At 43.2% G+C, this 21494-nt stretch overlaps 1 protein-coding gene across 5 annotated transcripts in view; it reads left to right on the top strand.

The window, feature by feature from the left end:
- The window catches only part of ATG10 (autophagy related 10), a 718554-nt gene that overhangs the window by 214202 nt on the left and 482858 nt on the right, over positions 1 to 21494 (top strand). For all 5 annotated transcript variants that reach the window (XM_069224673.1, XM_069224700.1, XM_069224710.1 and 2 more), the window contains one exon: positions 14951 to 15064. In XM_069224673.1, the coding sequence (XP_069080774.1) occupies positions 14951 to 15064 (114 nt within the window). The remainder of the gene's footprint in view (positions 1 to 14950; positions 15065 to 21494) is intronic.

Genomic DNA, 21494 nt, shown 5'->3' on the forward strand with positions numbered 1-21494 from the left:
AAAGGAGGGCACCGTGCCAGCAGTGAGATGTGTCTCGTGCAGAAAAGCAATCTGCATTCCATACCTGCGGAGATACTGCAGCACCATTTTATCTTTCTGGGGGTTATTGAGACTGCGTGTATTCCAGGAGAGGAATGTGAGGTCTAATGTGTTTATCGTTGTGGGAGCGCCAGCCTTAGCGTGCAGGATCTGTTCAGCCATATCTACATAGGGTGAATGTGTATAGAAACTGTATTGCATAAAAAAACATTACATCACAGAACCCAGATGAATGAAACGAAACACCTACAACCCACATCAGGCCTAAACTTGCCAAGCGAATCCCACAAAACCCTAAACAAAGACCATTACAATAGAAGAACAGATAGCTTGCTATCAACCATGATAGCATGACAATGCAGCAGCGGAGCACTCCCAGTTGCAAATGTGATTGTCAGTGTGACATACGAGAGTACAACAAAGAACATGAATGATGAACAGTAGGGCAGCACAATAGCAACCATCTTTTGTAGCTACTGGAGAAGCAGTGATTACACCAACATGGCCATGGCCACAATACAGGCCACCTCGTCTAATCTGGGGGAAACAGTTGCATGCTTGAAGCAGGCCCAGCATCCAGATTGTCACATCCCCGCGGGGAACTGTCAGGCAATCCGCTCGGTCAGGGGTGGTGCTTGCAGAACTTCATGGCATCACCAGGGGTATCAAAGTATTGCACTTTACTGTTCACCTCCACCCTCAACCTGGCTGGATAAATCATTCAATAGCGTATCCCAGGAGAAAGGAGCATTGCCCTGGCCTCGGAGAATTTCCACCTGGCTTCCTGCACAGCAGGCGTTAAATCGGGGTAGATGTACATGACTGCCCCTTTATACTGTAATGGTTCTTTATCCCTAGCCTAGGGCCCAGTGTACGATGTGCCCTCTCCACTGCTAAAGTGCAGGTGAAGTCCTGGCGCCCCAGAAATTTCACCAGCAGGTTCTCTACAAACAGATCTAATTGACCAGTATTGATGGACTCCGGCATACCAGCTGTACGTAAGTTGTTACGCCACCCGCTGGCCTCCAAATCCTCATTCTTTACTGCCACAGTATTTAACTGCCCTTCGACTTTCTCAAGTAATTTCCTGAGCATCGCTGTGTCATCCTCAATGATAGAGATTAGACCCTCTGCACCCTCCAGACGCGATTGGTGCTTGTCCAATCTGCTACCCATATTGTCAAGCCTGGTGGTGAGAAAGTCAAATCTATTGTCAGTAGCGCAAAATCCTGTCCTTAGTTCCGTCAATATTTCCCCTGCACCCAATGTGTGATGTCGCATCTGTTCACTCCGGCCTTCCTCCGACTCCCTCACCGGAGCATTAGCCATGTCGTCCTGCGGTCTCATCTCAAATGGAAGTGTCCGCTGCTTGGGGTCACTGCAGCCATTGGCCCCCAGAACCGCACTCCAGCTAGCGCTAGTCTAATTATGCCTCAGGAATCGTCGGGGGAACCCTGCCCCATGTAGGGGAGCTATCCAAGTATCTGCCACGGCGCCACAGATCTCACCCAATTCACTGGGCGAAGCACCAACACAAATGGGGGCTAGCCCGTCATGCTGTGCCTCACATGCAGCCAATGTGTGCAGTGCAGGAACGCAGGACCTGGTTTAGGACTCCTCTGATGGGCACTTCTCCAGGAAGGAAGTCTGCATCGTGGGGCCCAATTACAGGCCGGTGCATGACCCCGCCGGTCACCCCACTGTGTATCAAAGAGAGGGGGAGGCATGGGGCCCACCCCCCCACTTTGCCATAGATCTTCCTGGGACCAGCCAGGCCTGCGCCACCACAAAGTGGGACTCACCCCTGGCTGCTCCAGTGGGCATCTCCGGGGCCGCTCTAGGCCTCACTGCCACGTGGCCTGTGCAGCAAGTGTCCGGGGAGGGTATGGGGGACGCTCCCCCAATGTCGCTCTGGGCTTGGGGGAGGGAGAAGGGAACAGTCCGCGGCAGCCCCCGGCGGATCTCCACCGCTGGGTGGCCCAGCCCCTCAGGCTTACCTGAGGCCCCTGTCACCTCGAGGCCTCCGGGCCACCGCAATTTCCACAGCCGTGCCTTCTTCCCACCCCCCCCGCATTCACCCCCTACTCCTTACAGCTCCGTTAGTAATATTGGGCTGCCTCTGGGTCCCAGGTGCGCTCCCCAGCTCAGTGCTCGGGAGCCTCTGCAGGAGCTTCAAAGGCATGGGCTATGTTGGCGGCTTGGCCACGCCCCGAGGTTTGCTGTTTGTCAGCGCAACATTTTGAAACAATAAATTGAGTAAGCTAAAATGAAAAGTTAACTTAAACATTAGGTAACTTTTCATTTTTATTTTCTCCGATTTGAAAGCACTGTGGGGCATCATGTTATTCTCACCTCCAATACTGTGTGAATAAGGACATTTATTTACGAGTTAAATTCTTAGTTCTTCAATTCATCACCTCTGTGCCTCATCATGGGTCATAAATCTGCCTCCAGCACTGCTTCTTATCAGACCCTGCTATCTGCAGCCTGATGATAATAATGTGAAATAAGCACAACCTTCCCTTTAACCAGGAAAATGTGACCCTGTGCTTATTTAAAAATGAACTCACGGCTGTGAGCTACTCTGAAGGGGTCTGGGAGCTATTTGGTAGCTCGTGATTGACTGGTTGGAGACACCTGATCTACCCATTCATGTTCCTTCCTCCAGCCCATTAAGATTCTGGCATAACTTAGGGCAAAACAACTGCCCATCGCAGTCCCGACCCCGAAAAGAAAAAAGTTGTTCTCAGGGCAGAATTTCGACATTTGTAATAACATCATATAGTGGTTGCGCAAATTGATGGCCTTGTCTCCAAAGTAATGTCTGCACGCTTTGATTCCTAGTTCATGGTCTGTGCAGGTGTACAATGAGACCAGGTCAATAGTATATAGTAGGTAGGTAGGCTGCCAAGGTATTTCACCTATGATAGTAATAAAATCGGTGCTATCTCTGCAATATAAGGGTAAATTGGCAACATTTGTAGCAGGACGTAATCCGGATATATGGAGGTGGGTTCTGAGAGGTTGTTGTTGACAGAAATGATAGGGGGATTCAACTTGTTATTATGAGTTTTGGGCAGCTTGAACATAAAGAAACTGGAATTCCTCTGTGCTCTCAAAGGCCTCATTCCTTCCATTCACCTAATAGGGTGTGACATGTACAGGTAGTCTGTTTATGAGCCTCATAGGTTGTGAGTTCATAATCTCCTAATCTAATGAGTTTCCTCTCTGACTCTTGTAGATAATATTGGACATCCCATAATACTACATTTCCCTCTTTTTCCAAGGGCTTGATGATAGTATTGGTATCTGGTGCCAAGGAGTTCAAGGCCAACCTTTGTTGTGTAGTTAAATTCTCAGCGTAGTGTTTTTTGCTTTTTTCTCATATTAGTAAGAGAACTACAATTACAACCTCACTGAAGGTATCTATGTTTTCATGCGTTGTAATAGGGTTACACTTGGATCTTGGTTTGAAAGTAAAGGGTTAATACATGTTCTGTCTAGCTCATGATTCATAGAACTTGATACATCCCTTTTAGTTGCCCAGTTGGTCTCTCCACATTCCAACTCCCTCAAGCAGCCAACCCCTCAATGTCACCCAAACACAAGTTGTCAAAAGTGTGATCAAGGGTAGAGAGAGTGGGAGGAGCAATACTGCGTTTGTTTTCTTGCTGTAAAAATATCTTCATCAACTTGAGTTATGGATAAACAAAAACGCATCTATGCACGTCCTGTAGTAGTCCATGTTGGCTTCAGGACAAAAAGACAAACCAAGTACTAAAAGAGATCGTCCGCCTTTGCTCAGTTTATGTGTAGACAAATTAATAATGGTTAAAAGTTCCTCACTTAAGTTTTTCTTTGCCTGTCGTGGTATTCTCACATGCAGCATAGTGTTTCTGTCCCTGCCCCCCTCCATTGTGTATTTTCTTCCTCTCTTGTTATTTGTGTCTCTTTCTCTTTCTCTTTCTCTGGGTGTTTTTTTTGCCTGGCCCTCTGTTCTGTTGCTAAAAATGGTGCTCACCTAAAGCAGTTAGGGCTGGTGCATCCTTGTTACGTGTGCCTGACTGTTCATCTAAATCCGAACACGTCAGATCCTAACTCTGAGCTTACCAACTCTTGTTGCCTAAGTGCACCCCATTGCTTAAATTACTTGACTGCACTTTACAGACATTCTTCTAGTTATTAGGATGCGACCTCATGCATGATTGTGCTTGGCCCACAAACATGTCCGCCGTTTTTTCCCTGTATCTCCTCCTCATATTTACTCAAACTCTGCTTCATTTGAGTCAAAAATCTTTGAATTTCCGTTTGCTCTGGATGTTGGTCAAAAGCTGTTTTTAAGTTAGCAGTCTCACATGTTTGTACAAGCTCCATCTTTGCATACTTGGACAGCAAGCCAATCATATTTTTACATATTGAGGCCATGTGCGCTGACCAATCCTCAAGTAATTTTCGGTGGGGAGTGTGAGTTTTAACTCTCTGTAGGACGTGACACTTCTTTGTTGCGGAGATATATATATAAAAATTCAGCGAGCGCTACTGAGTAGCCATGCTCAGGACCACATTTCCATAGGAAAATCATTTTTTTGTTTTGCTAAAAACTTTGTTGCCTTTGACTAATCTTCATGAAACTTTCAGCTCCTTCTATGACGTTTGCGGTGGTTAATCAAGCGAATTTTCCACACAGTTTTACATAGGAAAACTAGACACAACTACAGGGAAAACGACGGACTGGAATTACACCAAATGTGTCAAAAGGCTAGATCTTGGTCCAGGAAGTGTGCTTTTTGTGGTTTGGTGTACATCTGTTCAGTAGTGTTTGGTCTGTGGTCAGGCCCTGTGCCCAATCAGCCTTTGGCTGTGGGCAGCAGGGGGTTGGGTGATGCACATCTTAGTTTATGTTCAAAACCATAGAAATCTACAAAAAAAACAAATGTTTAAGTGACGTTATATTTAGAAATTGTAATCTGTCTTACTTTACGGTAAAAACATCTTAGAAATTCACTGAAAAAACAAAGATTAAATGGACATTATAGTTAGGTGAACATGTAAGTTAAAAGATACTGTTTTAAATCAATAAAACCACTAAAACGTACCAGTTATAGTTATCTCAAGTAACTATAGCTCATGCCCGAAAGTAACTATAACTCACACCTTCGCCATGCCCTGCTAATAATTTTACATATTAAACCACTCATGACATGGTCGGAGACATCTTTAATAACATCACTGCAGCATCTCAAATGACCTAATTGATGACAACATAGTCCATGGTGGGACGCAAGTTATAGTTACCTAAGATAACTTATGAATTTCAGAGGTTTTGTTCATTTAAATTTTCTGTGTTAAGATTTTGTTTCAGTGTAAAGTATGATATTATTACAATTCTTATTCAGGCCAGCCAATTACAACGCTTCTTTTTGCATGCACATTCGTGAAAATTCACAAATATTTGTGAAATATTTGCAAAATAATTGCGAATGTGCTGCAGCCATAGATATCTAAATGTATTTTCCCTTTAATATCCCCAAAACTACTGAATGGATTTACAGCAAATAAATGAAAGCACAATCTGCGTACCAAGAGCTAGCTTTCTGCCAAATTTAGTGTAATTCCATCAAGCGGTTCGGGCTGTAGTCATACCTAATGGTCTTATGGGAACTAACATGGGAAATGGAACTGTTTTGACCTCCTCCCCCTTTTTTTCTTGGCCCCCGCAGGACTGATCACCCCAGAACTGTGCGTGCGCAACAAGAATCACCAGGATGCTTTTTGGGGAAAATTTATTGAAGATTCGTCCAACAGCGCTTAAGGCATAGGCAAGTCAAAAAAAAAAATTCTGTGGAAACATGGTCCTAACTATAACTACCTAGTGGCGAGCGCCGCTAGGTTATATTTATATGAGATAAAGTACCATCTGCCATACATTATAAGAATATTGCAAGTTGCTGAGGAGCTCCGTAACAATATACAGGAACATATAATACATGGTCACACCATCTCCTTTCCCACAAACCACTTAAAACCTTGGTGCTTACCTCTTTCACATGAAAGCGAGCACGTTTGCATACATGAAGAATAAAAATAAAACAACTAGTGCATAATTAAACACATCAAAACCGGTTAGATATTTGCTCCAAAAAGATATTAGGGAACAGTTCAATACAGGTCAGTTTTTTTTCTTTTTTAAAGTTGTAGTAGTTTGGAATGTGTAGAAAGAATCTATATTTTCTCTATTTAAGGAGTGCAAAAATAGCCCTATTTTCTCTGTGTGACATTGTCCGGTATTATAGCAGAAGAAATAAAATCTGTGTTCAGTTTTTATAGCTTTAAACAGCTGCTCCAATTATGCTCCGTGACCTGTCCTGCCTTTCACCTCCACTGTGATGTTAAAACTCAACTGTAATAACCTTATAATAGTCCAGTTCTGACATCGTTTGTTTATGAAAGGCAACTTGGTGCATCATAAGTCGCAGATTATAAAGCAATTAGTGACTGCCATTAATACAGGGATTACAGAATCCCTGTGTGCGTGTGTGTGTGTATTCACTTACAAAACATAAAGGTTACAGGTATTCACTTACAAAAAATAAAGGTTACAGGTACAGTATAGATTTGCTCACATTTTAAGCTTACCAAACCAAAGAAATTCACCTTTATAATTAGTTATCTCAAGTAGCTATACCTCGTTCCCTAAGGTAACTAAAACTCGCGCCCTTGCCATGCACAGTTTTTTCATCTAAACTTTTACTGCAAATATTACATTGATGTTGGAAATGGCCCTTTTTGCAGGGTTATGCCCAAACTTTTCACCTTCTTCCTCCTATTTTTTCTGATTTGTTTTTGCTGGTTTATTGTTTTTACGCACTTTACCGCTGCTGATCAGTGTTCAAGTGCAAGTGCTCCGTATCTAAATTGTGTTGGTGATTGGTTTATCCATGATTGGCATATTTGATTTATTAACAAGTCCCTAGTAAAGTGCACTATGTGTGCTTAGGGCCTGTAAATCAAATGCTCCTAGTGGCCCTGCCGCACTGATTGTGCCACCCACATGAGTGACCCTGTAAACATGTCTCAGACCTGCCACTGTAGTGTCTGTGTGAGCAGTTTTAAACCACCAATTCAACCTGGCAAGTGTACCCACTTGCCGGGCCTAAACCTTCACTTTAACTACATGTAAGGCACCCTTAAGGTAGGCCCTATGTAGCCCAATGGGCAGGGTGCAGTGTATGTTAAATGTGGGACATGTACTGATGTGTTTTACATGTCCTAACAGTGAAATACTGCCAAATTTGGGTTTCACTGTTGCAAGGCCTATCTCTCTCATATGTTAACATGGGGGCTGCTTTTAAATATCCTTAATGTGTAGTTTCCCTTTGAGAGCAGATAGAAATCGGGAGTTTGGAGTCTTTGAGCTCGCATTTTAAAAACACATCTTTTAGTGAAGTTGGTTTTTCGATTGTTATTTTGAAAATGCCACTTTTAGAAAGTGGGCAGTTTCTGTGCCTCTGCCTGCTTGTGTATTCCACGTCTGGGTCAGACTGAGAGTTGGGCTGTTGTGAATTCCCCCTAGACAGTGACGCAAAGGGAGCTGGGGTGTAGCCTGCATATCCTGATGGGCCATCTTGACTAGAGTGGAGGGAGGAGTGGTCACTTACACCTGAAAGGGCTGTGCCTGCCCTCCTACAATGCAGTCTCCGACCCCCTGGAGTGTGTCTGGGTCCAGGCATGAGCATGGCAGGATCTTGTCAAAAACAGACTTTCCATTGAAGTTGCTTACTTCAAAGGCAGAAAGGGGAATAAGTAGTGGACCCAGAAACCCAGATTTTTAGAATCCTTCTGGATCAAGAGGAACCTCTGCCAAGGAGAAGAGCTGGAGGAGTACTGCCCCTTTGCTGTGTGTGATTTGCTGGTTTGGCCTGCAGTTGCTGCTTCTGCCTTAAAAGAGAGCAAATGGTGAACTTTGCTGTGTATCCTGCTAGAGAGAGTTCTCCAGGGGCTCGTAGTAGAGCTTGCCTCCTGTTGGAAGTCTCAGGGGTACTAAAGACTTCAGTATCATCTACCTACAGCACTGGGGACTGTGTGTCTTGTGCTGTTCAAGAAGAAAAGCCACTGCGACGCCGCCAATGACGCTGCTGGCCTGCACAGTGTCCGCCCAACGCCGCACGGAGCCGCACCGCCCCGCTTAACACCACAACCCTGATCTCACGGATGCCACCACCGAGCCGCTGCTTGCACTGTGACCTGTGGGCCCCGCACTTTGGCATTGCCCTGCTCACACTGCAGCTTGGGCATCCCCAATGACGCCACTTCTGCTGACATCAACGCTGCAGCCTACACCGTGGCACGTGGACACTGCTTGTGTGGTACACGAAGCACCGCCCCGTCCCGCATCGCAGCCCTGGTCTACCGACGCCAGTGCCATTGACTCCAGGGTCGTCACCAGACGTTCCTGTCTCCACCACGACCCATGGATGGCGCATGGAGCCCGTCGACTTGGGCCTACCGACGGCAACGCTTCAGCAACGACGATGCCTGCACCATGACCTGGTGACACAGCATGTCACACCGCCCCACTTCACACTGCAGCCCTGGTTTCACTGACGTCGCTGGACGCAGACACCGAGCCACTGCCTACACCGTGACCTGTGGGTACCGAATGTCGCATCATCCCACTTCGCACTGCAGCCCCGACACCATCCACACCAGCGTTCCTGACTTCATCAGCCCAGAGTTCGATCTGCAACGTGTGTGACTTCAAGGGCCCGGCGACATCCGCACTGACCTCTGCAACCGACACAGCGACGCCACTTCCCAGACATCACGAGGATCACAACGCCCTGCATTTCCAAGGTACTGTTTGCGGGTCTTTTAGACAAAGTAGCTGGCCTGCAACGCCGCGGCAGGCTTGAACTGTTGGATTTGTTGTTCACGACATTGTGATAGCCCCAGTCGGAGCTATCGACTTCATAAATGTTTCTTTTTAAGTAATTCTAAAACTGGTGTGGTGTCATTTTGTAGTGTTTTCACTGTATTACTGTGTGTTATGTGCAAATGCTTTACACATTGCTTCTGAGATCAACCTAACTGTTCATGCCAAGCTCCCAAGGGGGTGAGCAGGGGTTATCTGAGCTGGGTATCTCCGTTATCCTGATTAGACTGAGGGTCCGTACTTGGACAGGGTGCAAACCGACTGCCAACTAGAGACCCCATGTCTAACAATTAATATTATCAATGATGTTATCAAAGATGTCATAAGTCCTGTAATTTGTGGAGTAATTATCAGTGCATGGCGAGGACACAAGTTAGTTACTCTAGGGAAGGAGTTATAGTTACTTGAGATAACTCTAACAGGTACATTGATATAGTTTGGTACGCTTAAAATGTGAGCCTAACTATAACGTCCCTGTAACCTTTGTTTTTTTAAAAGAGAATTTCTATGTTTTTTTAATGTAAAGTAACTTTCATTACTATACATTGATCTAGCCACCACCGGGCATGGCTGAAGGCCGGCCAGTCCCTGCACCCAACCCCTATAACCACCCAAACCCATGCTGTTTATGGCCTTTGCCTGTGTGCAGCGGGGATTAGCTGCAGGGCCTGGCCTGAGTGTCTGAGTGGACCTGGTCTGAGTGGATATTTGAGAGGGTGTATGGGTGTCACTAGGTCTGTGAGTTAGTGCATGAGTGTCACTGAGTTTGTGGGAGCATGACTGACTGAGTGGCTCTATGAGTGGGTGTAGACCTGTCTGGGTCTGTGAGTGAGTCTGCGAGTGTCTGACATTTTGTTTATGAGGTGAGTGTCTGAATATATATATATATATTTTTTTTATCGGCAGGGTGCACAACTCTTGTGACAAAAAAAAAGGTTTTAATAAGGGGTCTCTCAGGCACCCATAAATAATTCCCATGGGTTCGGAGTACCATCTACCGTGACCCCTCCTATTGTTTTATCCCTCAATTCCCATCCCCCCGGGATCGTTGCCCTGTTCGGAAAATGGAGGCTGCAACTTTCTGAACAGGTTGCGGCCAGCCAATCACACTACATCTTCTTGCACGCTGCATTGCGAGGGTCCGCATCCCTCTACAGGGGTGTGGAATTTATTAAAATATCTACTTGTCCACTGGACAGGTTGCTTCTCCAATCTACTTGTCCTGTAAAAAGATCTACTTGTCCCTTTGGTGCCATGTAGTGTGGCGCCAAATTATGGCGGCAATCTCATTATGCAGGAGCTCTGATAATAGCCTCTCTGATTATGCCAGGGCTACTACCATAGTAGGGCTTGAATACTTGCAGTTTCAATCCCTACTGTAGCAATTTCCTTATTTTTCCACCTTTCTGCAGATCTGCATACTGGGGCTGGAGGAAGCAGTAAGCAATAGTTCCAGGGCTGGAATGCCTTTGAGTCTGCAAACCTACTAACCTGCATGTTTTAAAGATCTTCACCAGCTTCTCTCTAATATTTTCCCATAATAAGAAAGGTTGGACATTTACTCCTGACAATGGCAGAATTAGAACTTCTTCCAGGGTTGGGAAGAAAGTGGCTGGAGGGAAAATTAACTTGCAAATGCTCAATAGATTTTCACATGAGCAAATCTACACATGCGTATTTACCCATGCTAAAATACAGTTCACAAATATTTTATAGGGGTACGACATATACCATGGGTGCACTTTTGTGACTTTCTTTAAGAATTTGGGGCCACATGTAGGTAGGTTCAGATTTGCGACCTGCAAATTGCGAGTCGCAAATCCGAATGTAGGATGGTGTCCCTGACACAATCTGTGATTCGCAAGGGCTTCGCAAATGCACACCTCATGAATAATCATGAGGTGGGTCGCAATTTGCGACCCCCTTGCGAATGGCGGCCTCACAGGGATGGTGGCCTGCTGGAGACAGCAGACCACCATATCTGTGACTGCTTTTCAATAAAGTAGTTTTTTTTTTTTTTTTTGTAATGTAGCCCGTTTTCCTTAAAGGAAAACGAGATGCATTACAAAAATGAAACGTTTTCGTTTCATTTTTTCAGAGCAGGCAGTGGTCCTGCGGACCACTGCCTGCTCTGAAAAAATGTTTACAGTGACATTCACAATGGGGAAGGGGTCCCAGGGGGAACCCTTCCCTTTTGTGAAAGTGGTAGCACCCATTTGAAATGGGTGCAAACTGCGATTGGTTTGCGCCCGCGTTCGCAAAACAATCCTACATTGCACTGCGAGTCGCAATTAGGAAGGGAACACCCCTTCCTAATTGCGAGTCGCAAACCCGTTTTGCGATTTGGTAACCAGGTTACCGAATCGCAAAACTGGGTTTGTGCATCTCAATGTGCTTTTTGCACGTCGCAAACAGCGAAAGTCGCTGTTTGCGACATGCAAAAAGCTACCTACATGTGGGTCTTGGTCCCTAATTAGGTCTGGTGTTAGACATTTTGTTTTTATTAAACGTCTATTTCTCTCTCTTTCGGCTGGCTTTACTGTGAGTGATCGCATTCTTCTCTTCCACAAGGAGCATATTGGCACACAAAGTAGTTTTGTTCAGTGTCAGGAACTACAGTGGCAATCAGTGACGTAACGAAACTGGAGGGTGCCCCTTTGCAAAGAACATGGAGGAGCCCCCTCTCCAGACTCACTCAGGGCAGGTGCTGTGCTGAAGGGGTCCCCTGGAGGGCGGCTGCGGGGCCTTTGTTATGCCACTGGTGGCAACGTGTGCTTTTAGAGTTCAAAAACGTTTTTTTTTTTTTTTGCCAGTGTTTGTTACAATGTTGAAGGCCTGGTAGCTCCCACAACAATAAAGTGTTACAAAAGCCATGTCAAAACAAGACACGCATTGATGAAACTAAAAGACTTATAAAGATATGTCAGATCAGTTGGCTTTGTCAGTGTTTGTTTATTTTCATGCTTCCCATAATCGTGTTGAAAATGGTTACACTGATTTTCCATTAGAAATATTTTTGGGAAATACTAGCATGTATCAAAACATTTTACTAAATGACACCTCATTTGCATCTAATCAGAGAGCATTCTGGGAGCATTATACTTAGCCTCATAGCCTAAACTTTTCAAACATGTGTATACACGTTTTTTTTATTTGTACTGGAACCAACGTCAGTAGTGAAGTGTGACCTTAAAACATTTATTTACAGCACTCACCCTAATAATGAAGGTTTTCAAATAATGAACCATAAATACAAGTTCGAACAGCATTATCTTTTGGAAATACATTACCTCAACTGTATAGAGTTCCACTCTCTGTAAACAGGCAGCCAAAGGGTTTGTGCTGCAGAGGGTTGGGCCTACTTGTCCCAAGGACAAAGTAAACATAAAAACTTGTTGCCCTTGACCCCAAACAAGATGTCCCGGGCGTCGGGCGATAGGAATTCCACATCCCTGCTCTATATACAAATCTGTCTTCCACTTAATTACAAGAAAACCACTAAACTGATTCACACTAAATCACAACTAGCATTTGCAATGCAATGGGTCTCACATTTGCTCGAGTTAGAACTATTGACATTGTACTCCGACCGTGGACTGCCCGTATCTGTCAATGTACTCATTTTCTGTTCAGAGACGAAAGCAAATACAAATGAAGTGGTCTACTGGCTGGAGATCACAGAGACTAGAATTATAATCTCAGTTCACTAAATGTCGACGTTTCTATGCACATCACTTTATTGCTATGTGTAATAGTTTTGAATCTGCCAACACTTTGCAGATCCATAAACAAGCCTATTAAATGCGCTAACATGAGCGTGTGCGCGAGGGTTATTGGCTCCCTGTCTGAATGTCTGAAAAGGGTTGCAGCTGGGATGAAAGACAAAGCGAAATTGGAGAAGGGGCCATCACACGCTGTAATAGGAGGAAGCGTGACGTAGTGTGATGGCCAACAGAAATGTTCACTCGTTAAAACACCTGGGTAGGAAACTAAGCACACAAAGGAGGGACATTTTACAAAATACACCAATAAAAATTAAGCATTTAAAACAAGCACAACAAAGAATGAATAACCAGAGTGGGCATCGTTAAACGCCCACAGAGAGATTACAACAGAATAGAGTGCTTGCACGGTCGACCCTAAAAAGATTGCTTTCTGGACCAGGACCTACCATTCTGCCAAATTTACTGTAATTCTGCCCAGTGGTTTGGGTGCTATCACTGTTCAAAATCCCTTTGGAAAAATGACTGGGGAAAATGCGTTTTGGGACCGCCACCTTTTTTTTCTCGGACCTCGCTTAACAGATCACCCGAAAACTTTCCACACAGCAGCTCAAGTGAGCTTTGTATTTTCTTTGAAAATTTCGGGAAGATTTGTCAAACGGCACCAAAAAATATAGGCAAGTAAAAAAAGGCTTTTTGTACAGAAACTAGGTCCTAACTATTACTACCTAGTGGCGACCGCCACTATGTGAAATATGTATATAAAGGCTGTTTTGAATGCTTACGGTTGAGGTCTGTTATTCTATTGTGAGAATGTCTCAACTCAATGGATAAAAAAAATGTAGTTCTGGTCCCATTTTTGTCACAGGGGACAGAAATAAAGAGCTAGCTCTGATCCTAGCATGTGTATCCTGGTTAGAGGAGCCTTTTCTTCAGGAGGGTACCGTCTTACAATTCTTCTAGTCAACACTTGTGTGTTGGAGGTGGATATATTGTGGGAAATGTTGCCGGCTGAACAGGTTAACATTTCTTCCTTAACTGCATATTATATCCCTGTTTTGTCATTGACTAGCAAAATCCAAATGGTGTCTGCATCTCCAGATATCTATGAGAAATTAAGCAATTTTCAACCATATCACATGTTGCTTGTGCCAATTTGCAGACCTATAGACATGATGTGCCTCTGTTTAGACAAGAACCTTCTCTCTGCTCTCAATTGTGTTTCTTTACTTAAGAGTTTAGTGTAGTCCCTGCAGTGAAAGATGTTCTTTAACTTTTGTTGAGGGGAAAGGGAGCTACTATTTCTATATTTCTTTAATAAACATACAGGCCTATATACATTATCTCTCTCCATTTGCTTGTGTTTTGACCAAGTGATCTGTCTTTTCTCAAATGTGTCTTTAGTTCTTATTTTAATAAAGTCTACAGCGAAAAAGATGTCCTCTACATTTTGTTCAAGCGAAAGAAGACAGTATCAGTTTAAAGGAAAATCTCCAATTTCTTTGTTAAATTATTACCCTCAAGTTACCATTCTTCTATTGCTGTTAACATGCCGTTTTCATGTTTCTATATGTGTCTAATAATGTTTAAAATGTATATGGGTACATTATGCATGATCTGTAAATGCCTCCTGAGTCGAATGTTTGCAAACAGAACTGCAGGTTCTGAATTACGTCTATAAAAGAGTAATATAATAATTCTGTCAGCTAAACTATGCATTTGATAGTGAGCTGCATAAAATGTGTCCTTGTTGGCGGAATTGCTAGAATGTCACCTGCTGATCTGTGGAAATTGTAAACGGTGTTGGAAAACTACAGTGATACAGTAAATGAGTTAATTGTGTTTTGAACTTCGTATGTTTTAGTTGTACTACATCATTAGTGTTTTGTTTATTCCTGTATGATATGAAGTTGTACATTTTATGACATTTAGCACAATTGTATGTGAGTTTCATTGGTCTATTAAAAACAAAAATACATAACCCCAAAATCAAATCTGAAAGTATATGTAGCACACCTTAAGATTTTTAAGTTAAAGTTGTGAAATTATCTATTCCATAGATGGCGCACATAGTGATTGGTGCGTCTGGGCTTAGGACCTGGTCCTAACATTCTGCATTTAACCACTTTGACCTAAAAACTTTGGAAGAATGCCAGCACTATTTTGAGATGGATTAAGACTGGTTGAGTGTCTTAGGTCATTCAAATACAGTGTGAAACAGTAAAAACATGGTTTTTCTATCTCTCTCTCAATGTAGGGATCTGATGAAGGGTACATGAGTAAAATACTTTTCCAAACCAGATCAAAGATTCTACAATCTGATCAGTGCAGGAACATTGATAAGGATAACGAGATGCCCTTTGACAATGAAGTGAGTGTTTATTTTTGTTTGTTTGTTACCTCTTTATTACTTCTCTTTTTTGAAACTCATGAATAGCAATCAATCATAAGCAGCTTCATTTCTGGACCTCTCCCATATTTTCTCTATTTATTCGTTTTTTCTCTATGATGTTTCATTACTAGATGGTAGCCTGTTTATGAAAATCTAGTATGTTCTGTAGTCTTTGAAGTATGGGTTATTGTAAGAAATTGGGTTATTGGTTGAGGGGGCGGAAGTCACACTCAGCCAACAGCCACAATGCTAGTCAGGTTGAGCCACGACAGTCACTAAATTAACCTCTAATTAACTCTCTGGCAGCTTGTCACAAAGCAGTCAGGCTTAAGTCAGAGTGAATGTGTAAGGTATTTGTAGTGTTGTGCGAGTTATGAATGATGGAACCCTTTTAGCTCCTGAAGGAATCCGTAGAACTGTGACCTAAGTGTTATGCAGGTTTAAAATGTCAAGTTTGTGTAATATCCATCTCTGTGTGTGATGTAGTTATTAGTGGGTGCCCAGGATGGGGAAGAAGCTACAACTGGGGGTAAGATAGGGGATAGGTAACCCTTAGAGTGATGGTGCTCTCCCAGAGAGTTTGCTGTGGTCCAAGCAAACTGCCCATGCATGCCTTGTGTGCCTCCTTTGAAGTGCAGAGTTGACATTTAGCGTATGTGAAGTCTAAGTGCAGTTTCAGCTGGTGTGATGCTGGCACAGCAGTAAATACTATGCAACATAAAGTTATACAGGGTAATAAGTGATAAAGCTAAAGGCATCCACTAACAGATGTAGAAATGATTCGCTGAAACTACCGTAGTCAAAAGCAAGTAGGATACATAAAAGTGGTAGCTGACAGAACAACTGATAATAAAGCAAACTGTTGTTACACTAACCAAAGCCTCGAGAAAAAAAGCTCTACAACATCAGCAGTGGGCGAGGAGACCCAAGAAGAAACACAGGGAATATGCTTGCTGAGCCTTTCAATACCTGAAGTGGCCTTCCACCAGAGCTGCCAGGTGATGTCTCTGCACAACTGATAACAAGAAGATTATCAAACACCTTGAGATTCTTGCTGGTGAAGGTGTAAAAGATGTCATAAAGAACATGCTGCGAGCTGATGAAGTTACATTCTGTCAAATTAAAGAAGCCTTAAATCTCAAATTAAATCCAGTGCCGAATGTAGATTACGAAAGGTACATTTTCAGTCAGGAAACGACAGAGTTGGTGAAACCATAGACAAATTTGTTGAGAGACTGGGTATGCTCATCAAACACTGTAAGTTTACGAATGTAATGATGAGGAAGCAATACGTCTCCCGAGTGCTGAGAGAAACTTAGTCTGGAGTGAGTTCTCATGGCTTGCAGAGCTGAAGAGTATGCTGTTTAGGCACCTATGGCCTCCTTGTCAGCATCTTGTCGAAGTAAGTCAGTCATGAGCATGAAAAGCAAGCAAAAACACAAGGCTGAAGGACACAAGGTGATGTCGCCACGGAAAAAGACGTTATGTTTGAGGTGTGGATTGTTGTTTCCACAATGTCCTGCCACTGGACAGAGTTGGGAAAGATGTGGGAAGGAGAACCATTCTGTAACTGCATCATGGGGAGAAGACAAAATGGCCACCTAAGCGTTCCAGAAGTGATGTTCGACGCATGACCACAAGGCCAAGTGACAACAGGAGTTAATACAAATCAACACCAAGCGAAGTCAATTGTCATCTAAATCATTGTCAAAAAGTTCTTCAGTATCAATATCAAGTGAAAGTGAAGAAGATGATCATGCATTGTTGATGTTTAGCTCAGAAAATGTGCGCATGTGGGACTGGTCACATTTGAAGAGAAATACCAGTCAAAGAAAAGACAACATCAAAAAGCACAAAAGTCATTCAAACATTGTCCGCACATTACACTGAAAGTAAACGGTTGTTCAGGGTGCGTCCATAAACATTATGCCGGAAGAGAAATATAACAAACTGTCTCCATTACCATGACAGAGCCATCGAAAACTAAAGTACACACAGGGGCTGCATCAAAACCATTAAAAAGTCAAGGTTCATTCGTAGTAATGATGAAACACAAGAAGACAAAAGTGAAAGTGCCCATTCATGCGCTTCAAGGTACAGCATTAAGAGCCTGTTTACTCTGTTTCAGCACAGCTGCTGATATGGGACTGATCTCCGTGAACTACAGCATGAATGATCATCACAAAATAGTCAGTTCCCTTTGTTTCATAAGTTAGGAAAATTTAAGACAATGAAAGTACAATTACATTTTATTGAGGATGTCTGTCCTGTGCAACAGAGACACAAAAGAATTACATTTAATTTACAAGAACCTGTTAGAAAGGAAATTGAATCCTTACTTAAACATGATATCATTGAGTGTTCTACTGGTGCAACGCCATGGGTTCTCCCATAGTGTTGTTACCCAAAAAGGACAGTGATGGAGCTGTATGCATTTGTGCTGATATCTGTCAAGCGAACAAGGCATTTGAAAGAGAACGACATCCAGGTCTGCACATTGCTGACATGATAACACAATTGAATCATGCAAAAGTCTTCTCACGCCTTGATTTAAATAAAGGATATCATCAGTTGAAACTTGTAAAATTGTAGGTACATTACAAACTTTGTTACACATTTTGGTCTGTTTTGATATAGAAGACTGTAGGCCTGATTTAGAACTCAGGAGACTGGTTACTCTGTCACAACAGTGACGGATATCCCACCACTGAAACCTAAATACCATTAAACCCTATGGGATTTAGATTTTGCAGGATGGGATATCTGTCACCATTGTGACGGAGTAACCCGTCTGCCGAGTTCTAGACCAGGCCCTAGGTTTTGGTGTGTCATCAACTGCAGAGATTTTTCAATGTGTTATTTGATGTATCACACAGCCTGTCATGAATGCTTTAACTATAGTGACAACATACTAGTTTTTAGAGCTACACAGAAGGAACACGATAAAGCTGTCAAGCAGGCGTGTTTACTGGTTGATGCAGGTTTAACTTTGAATGCTGAGCAATGTGAATTCAATAAAACAAAGCTAAAGTTCTTTGGCTATATCTTTTCTAATGAGAGAATGATACCTCATCCCACTAAAGTACAATCATTGTCAATTGCAAGTGCCGCACAAGATATTTCCATATTAACTTCTGTCCTTGGCATGGGCAGTTACTATTCTAGATACATGCAAGACTTTGCCACTTTGCTCCATTGAGAGAGTTGATGAAAAAGAATGTTTAATTTCTTTGGTCATGTGAATGCGAGCAAAGCTTTAAAAGAATCAAACAAGCTATTGAGAACGCTACTGAAATGGCATATTTGATCCAAAGCTCCAGGCAGACATTGTTTTGTACGCTGGCCCAGTTGGTTTGGGCACAATCTTTGCAAAGCGGACACCAAAATGCTTGAAGACATATTGTGGCAAAAGCAAGCAAATGTTTGTCCGAAACTGAACGTGCTTATTCACAACCTGAAAAGGAAAGTTTAGCAGTGGTGTGGGCTTTTGAACATTTCCACGTTTTCTTATACGGAAAGCTTTTTACGCTTGTGAGAGATCATCAAGCGTTGTTGACCATCTTTGGCAATCCAAAACCAAGATGCCACCTTGAATTGAATGTTGGGGTCTACAATTACAAGAGTACAACTACACAATTGTGCATTGTCTACGGAAAGATCAAAACCCTACGACCACTTCTCCAGAGCTCCTGTACGGTGTCAGGGTACCTTTCATAGACAGCTGAAGCCTACATAAACTCAATTGTGAAATCAAACACACCAGCTACCATGTCGTTGGAGCAGATTATCACTTCCATGAATCAAGATAGTGACATATTAAAACTGAAAGACCTTATTACACATATGTGTTGGAGCTAGCATACTTGATCTCTTGCCAGTGGCAGCGAATACCAGAAGTTCAAGAATGTCAAAGATGAACTGTCTGTGACTCAAGAAGGCATTATTCTGAGAGGTTTGGGAATTGTTATTTTGGAGAGTCTGAGACAACAAATGATTGAAGTGGCCCATGAAGGGCAAAGTGTAATCTTTGCTACAAAGCAAGCTCTCAGAGACTGAGTTTGGTTTCCTCACCCCAATGAAAGAGTTGAAAGATAGCTGAAGGCCTGTCATCTGTAGAACTGCCTGTCATTGAAAATCACTCAACACCCCATAAGCATGTCAGAGTTGCCAAAGCATGGATGGGAAATAATTGCTGGAGACTTTTTCGATCCTCTTGACAATGGACATCACCTGATGGTGATTGTTGATTAATACTCCCGTTTTCCGTTGATAGAAAATCTCTCATCCATCACTTAAGAGAGAGTCATTGACAAATTAGACAGTGTCTTTGCCACATGGGGTATTCCTGTGTTCTTAAAGACAATAGCCAACCTTTCAAATGTTGAGAATTCAGAGACTTTCTCAATCATCTTAATCTGAAGCATCAGAAGATCACACCTCTTTAGCCACAGACTAACAGCCTTGTTGAACATTTCATGAGTACGTTCAAGAAAGCTGTTTAGCGTGCCGTATTGGAAAAGCTTGACCTTAAAACAGTTTTTAAAACTTAAAAAGTGTTAGAACACAGTGAAGTGAATGCAGGTTTAGAATGTTGAGTTTGTGATTAGACGCAGGCGAATAAGGACGTGTAATACCCATCACCATGTGTGACGTAGTTATTGGCAGGTACCCACGCAGGGGAAAACGCTTCAGTATTTATGCAGTTCACAAGCATTAATCATTTTTAATGAATTAAATTATACCAGAGCTTTAAGTGAATGTAGCGCCAAAAAACACAAAGTGCCACTCACACTCATCTGGTTGCACTAGGTAGGTGGAAAGTCACAAGTTCAGGTTGACTGCAATGGAACACTGGCTGGATACAGGGACCATATTAGTCCTGCTGAGAAAGCTACCTTCTCGAAGTCTGGTGTCAAGTGTTCAGTTTGCAGTAGAGGATTCCGCATTGGGCAGGGAGAGTGTTGCGGATTGTTGTCGCTCTAGCTCGAAGAGCAGACCTGGCGTCATGAGCCGTTTTTTCAGTAGCACGCAGAACCGGTCTAGGACAGTTGGAGCTTTGCATTGTTCGTCACTGTGGGCTGTCATTGGTGTAGCGTGAACTGTAGATCTCCTGTTGCTGGTCATTGCTGGCTGTCGCTGTAGGCCGAAGAAGCAGGTTCACCAGAACTTCACATTGGTGGTCGTCATGGGCAGCAGAATCTTGGTACAAATATATGCTCACGGTCAGAAAGAGACCAAAAGTTCAGGAGTTCACCTTTTCTCGTAGAGGACTACACTATGGTATCAGCCAGTGACCCAGGATCTGAGGAAGCACCTCTTGGGGATCAGGTACTCAATCCAGCAGAGGACAGCATGGCTTAGACATGTCCAGTTGCAGTAGGTCAGGTGGGCAGTTGCAAGGAGGCCTCTGGAGCCTGTTGTGTTCCTGTTGCTCAGACCAGGAGGTCAGCCACTTGGGGCCACTCAGGTTAGCCTGGGATGAAGAGAGCAGGTCCATTCTTCCTTCTAAGAGAGCAGGAAAGGCCTCAAACAACCTGTAGCTCTCTGAGGAACAAGTCTGGCCTCAAGCAGCAGGGCAGTTTTCTGGTAGAAGTGGCGCAGACCTATGGGGAACAAAGTCAGTGCTTCTTCTGTAATGTCCATTGGTCCCGATGTGTACTGAAGAGTGACTCTGGAGGTCCAATATTTATACCTGGTGTTAGCCTTTGAAGTGGAGGATTCCCTATACTACCCGCCTCCCTGCACATCTGGTTCTGGAAAGTTCTTCCCTTCCACGGTCAAGGCACCAAAAATACTAGGGTGGCAGGTTCCATTGTGTGTGTGTTGGAAGCTAGCCCTTTGAAATGTAAGTGCGGCAGGGAACGTCTCTGCCCTCAACCATTCAGCCCCCTTTGTCTCAGTGTCTGGCAGGAATGGACGAACCCCCAAAAGCAGAGCCATTCAAAGTCACTTGACCAAGAATACTGACAGAGGGCACAAATGGTTAGGTAAAGAAAATACCAACTTTCTAAAAGTGTCATGTTCCGAAATGTGGTTTAAAATCTGACTTTACCATTAAAGTGGATTTTAAATAACAATTAATTTAAGTCTAAAAGCATATCTCTTATCTGCTCCCAATCAAAGTTCAACACTTATTAAATGTACTCAAAAGGAGAGAGAGACCTTACATTTGTGAAAAACGACTTTAGGAGTTTTTCAAAACCAGGACATTTAAAACTTAAAAACACGTCCTACTTTTTAAATACAAGGCACCTTCTCTATGAACCTTACGGGCCTACGTTTGGGGTGACATTTATTTAAAATGAAGGTTGTGTGGCACAATGAGTCCAGCAGGCTGAGTAGTTCAAATTAATTTGAAGGCTGTGGGTGCATGTAGTAAAAAGTATAAGTGCATTTAATGTGGCTATTA

Source organism: Pleurodeles waltl, chromosome 1_1 (genome assembly GCF_031143425.1).
Source record: "Pleurodeles waltl isolate 20211129_DDA chromosome 1_1, aPleWal1.hap1.20221129, whole genome shotgun sequence".
Lineage (NCBI taxonomy): Eukaryota > Metazoa > Chordata > Amphibia > Caudata > Salamandridae > Pleurodeles > Pleurodeles waltl.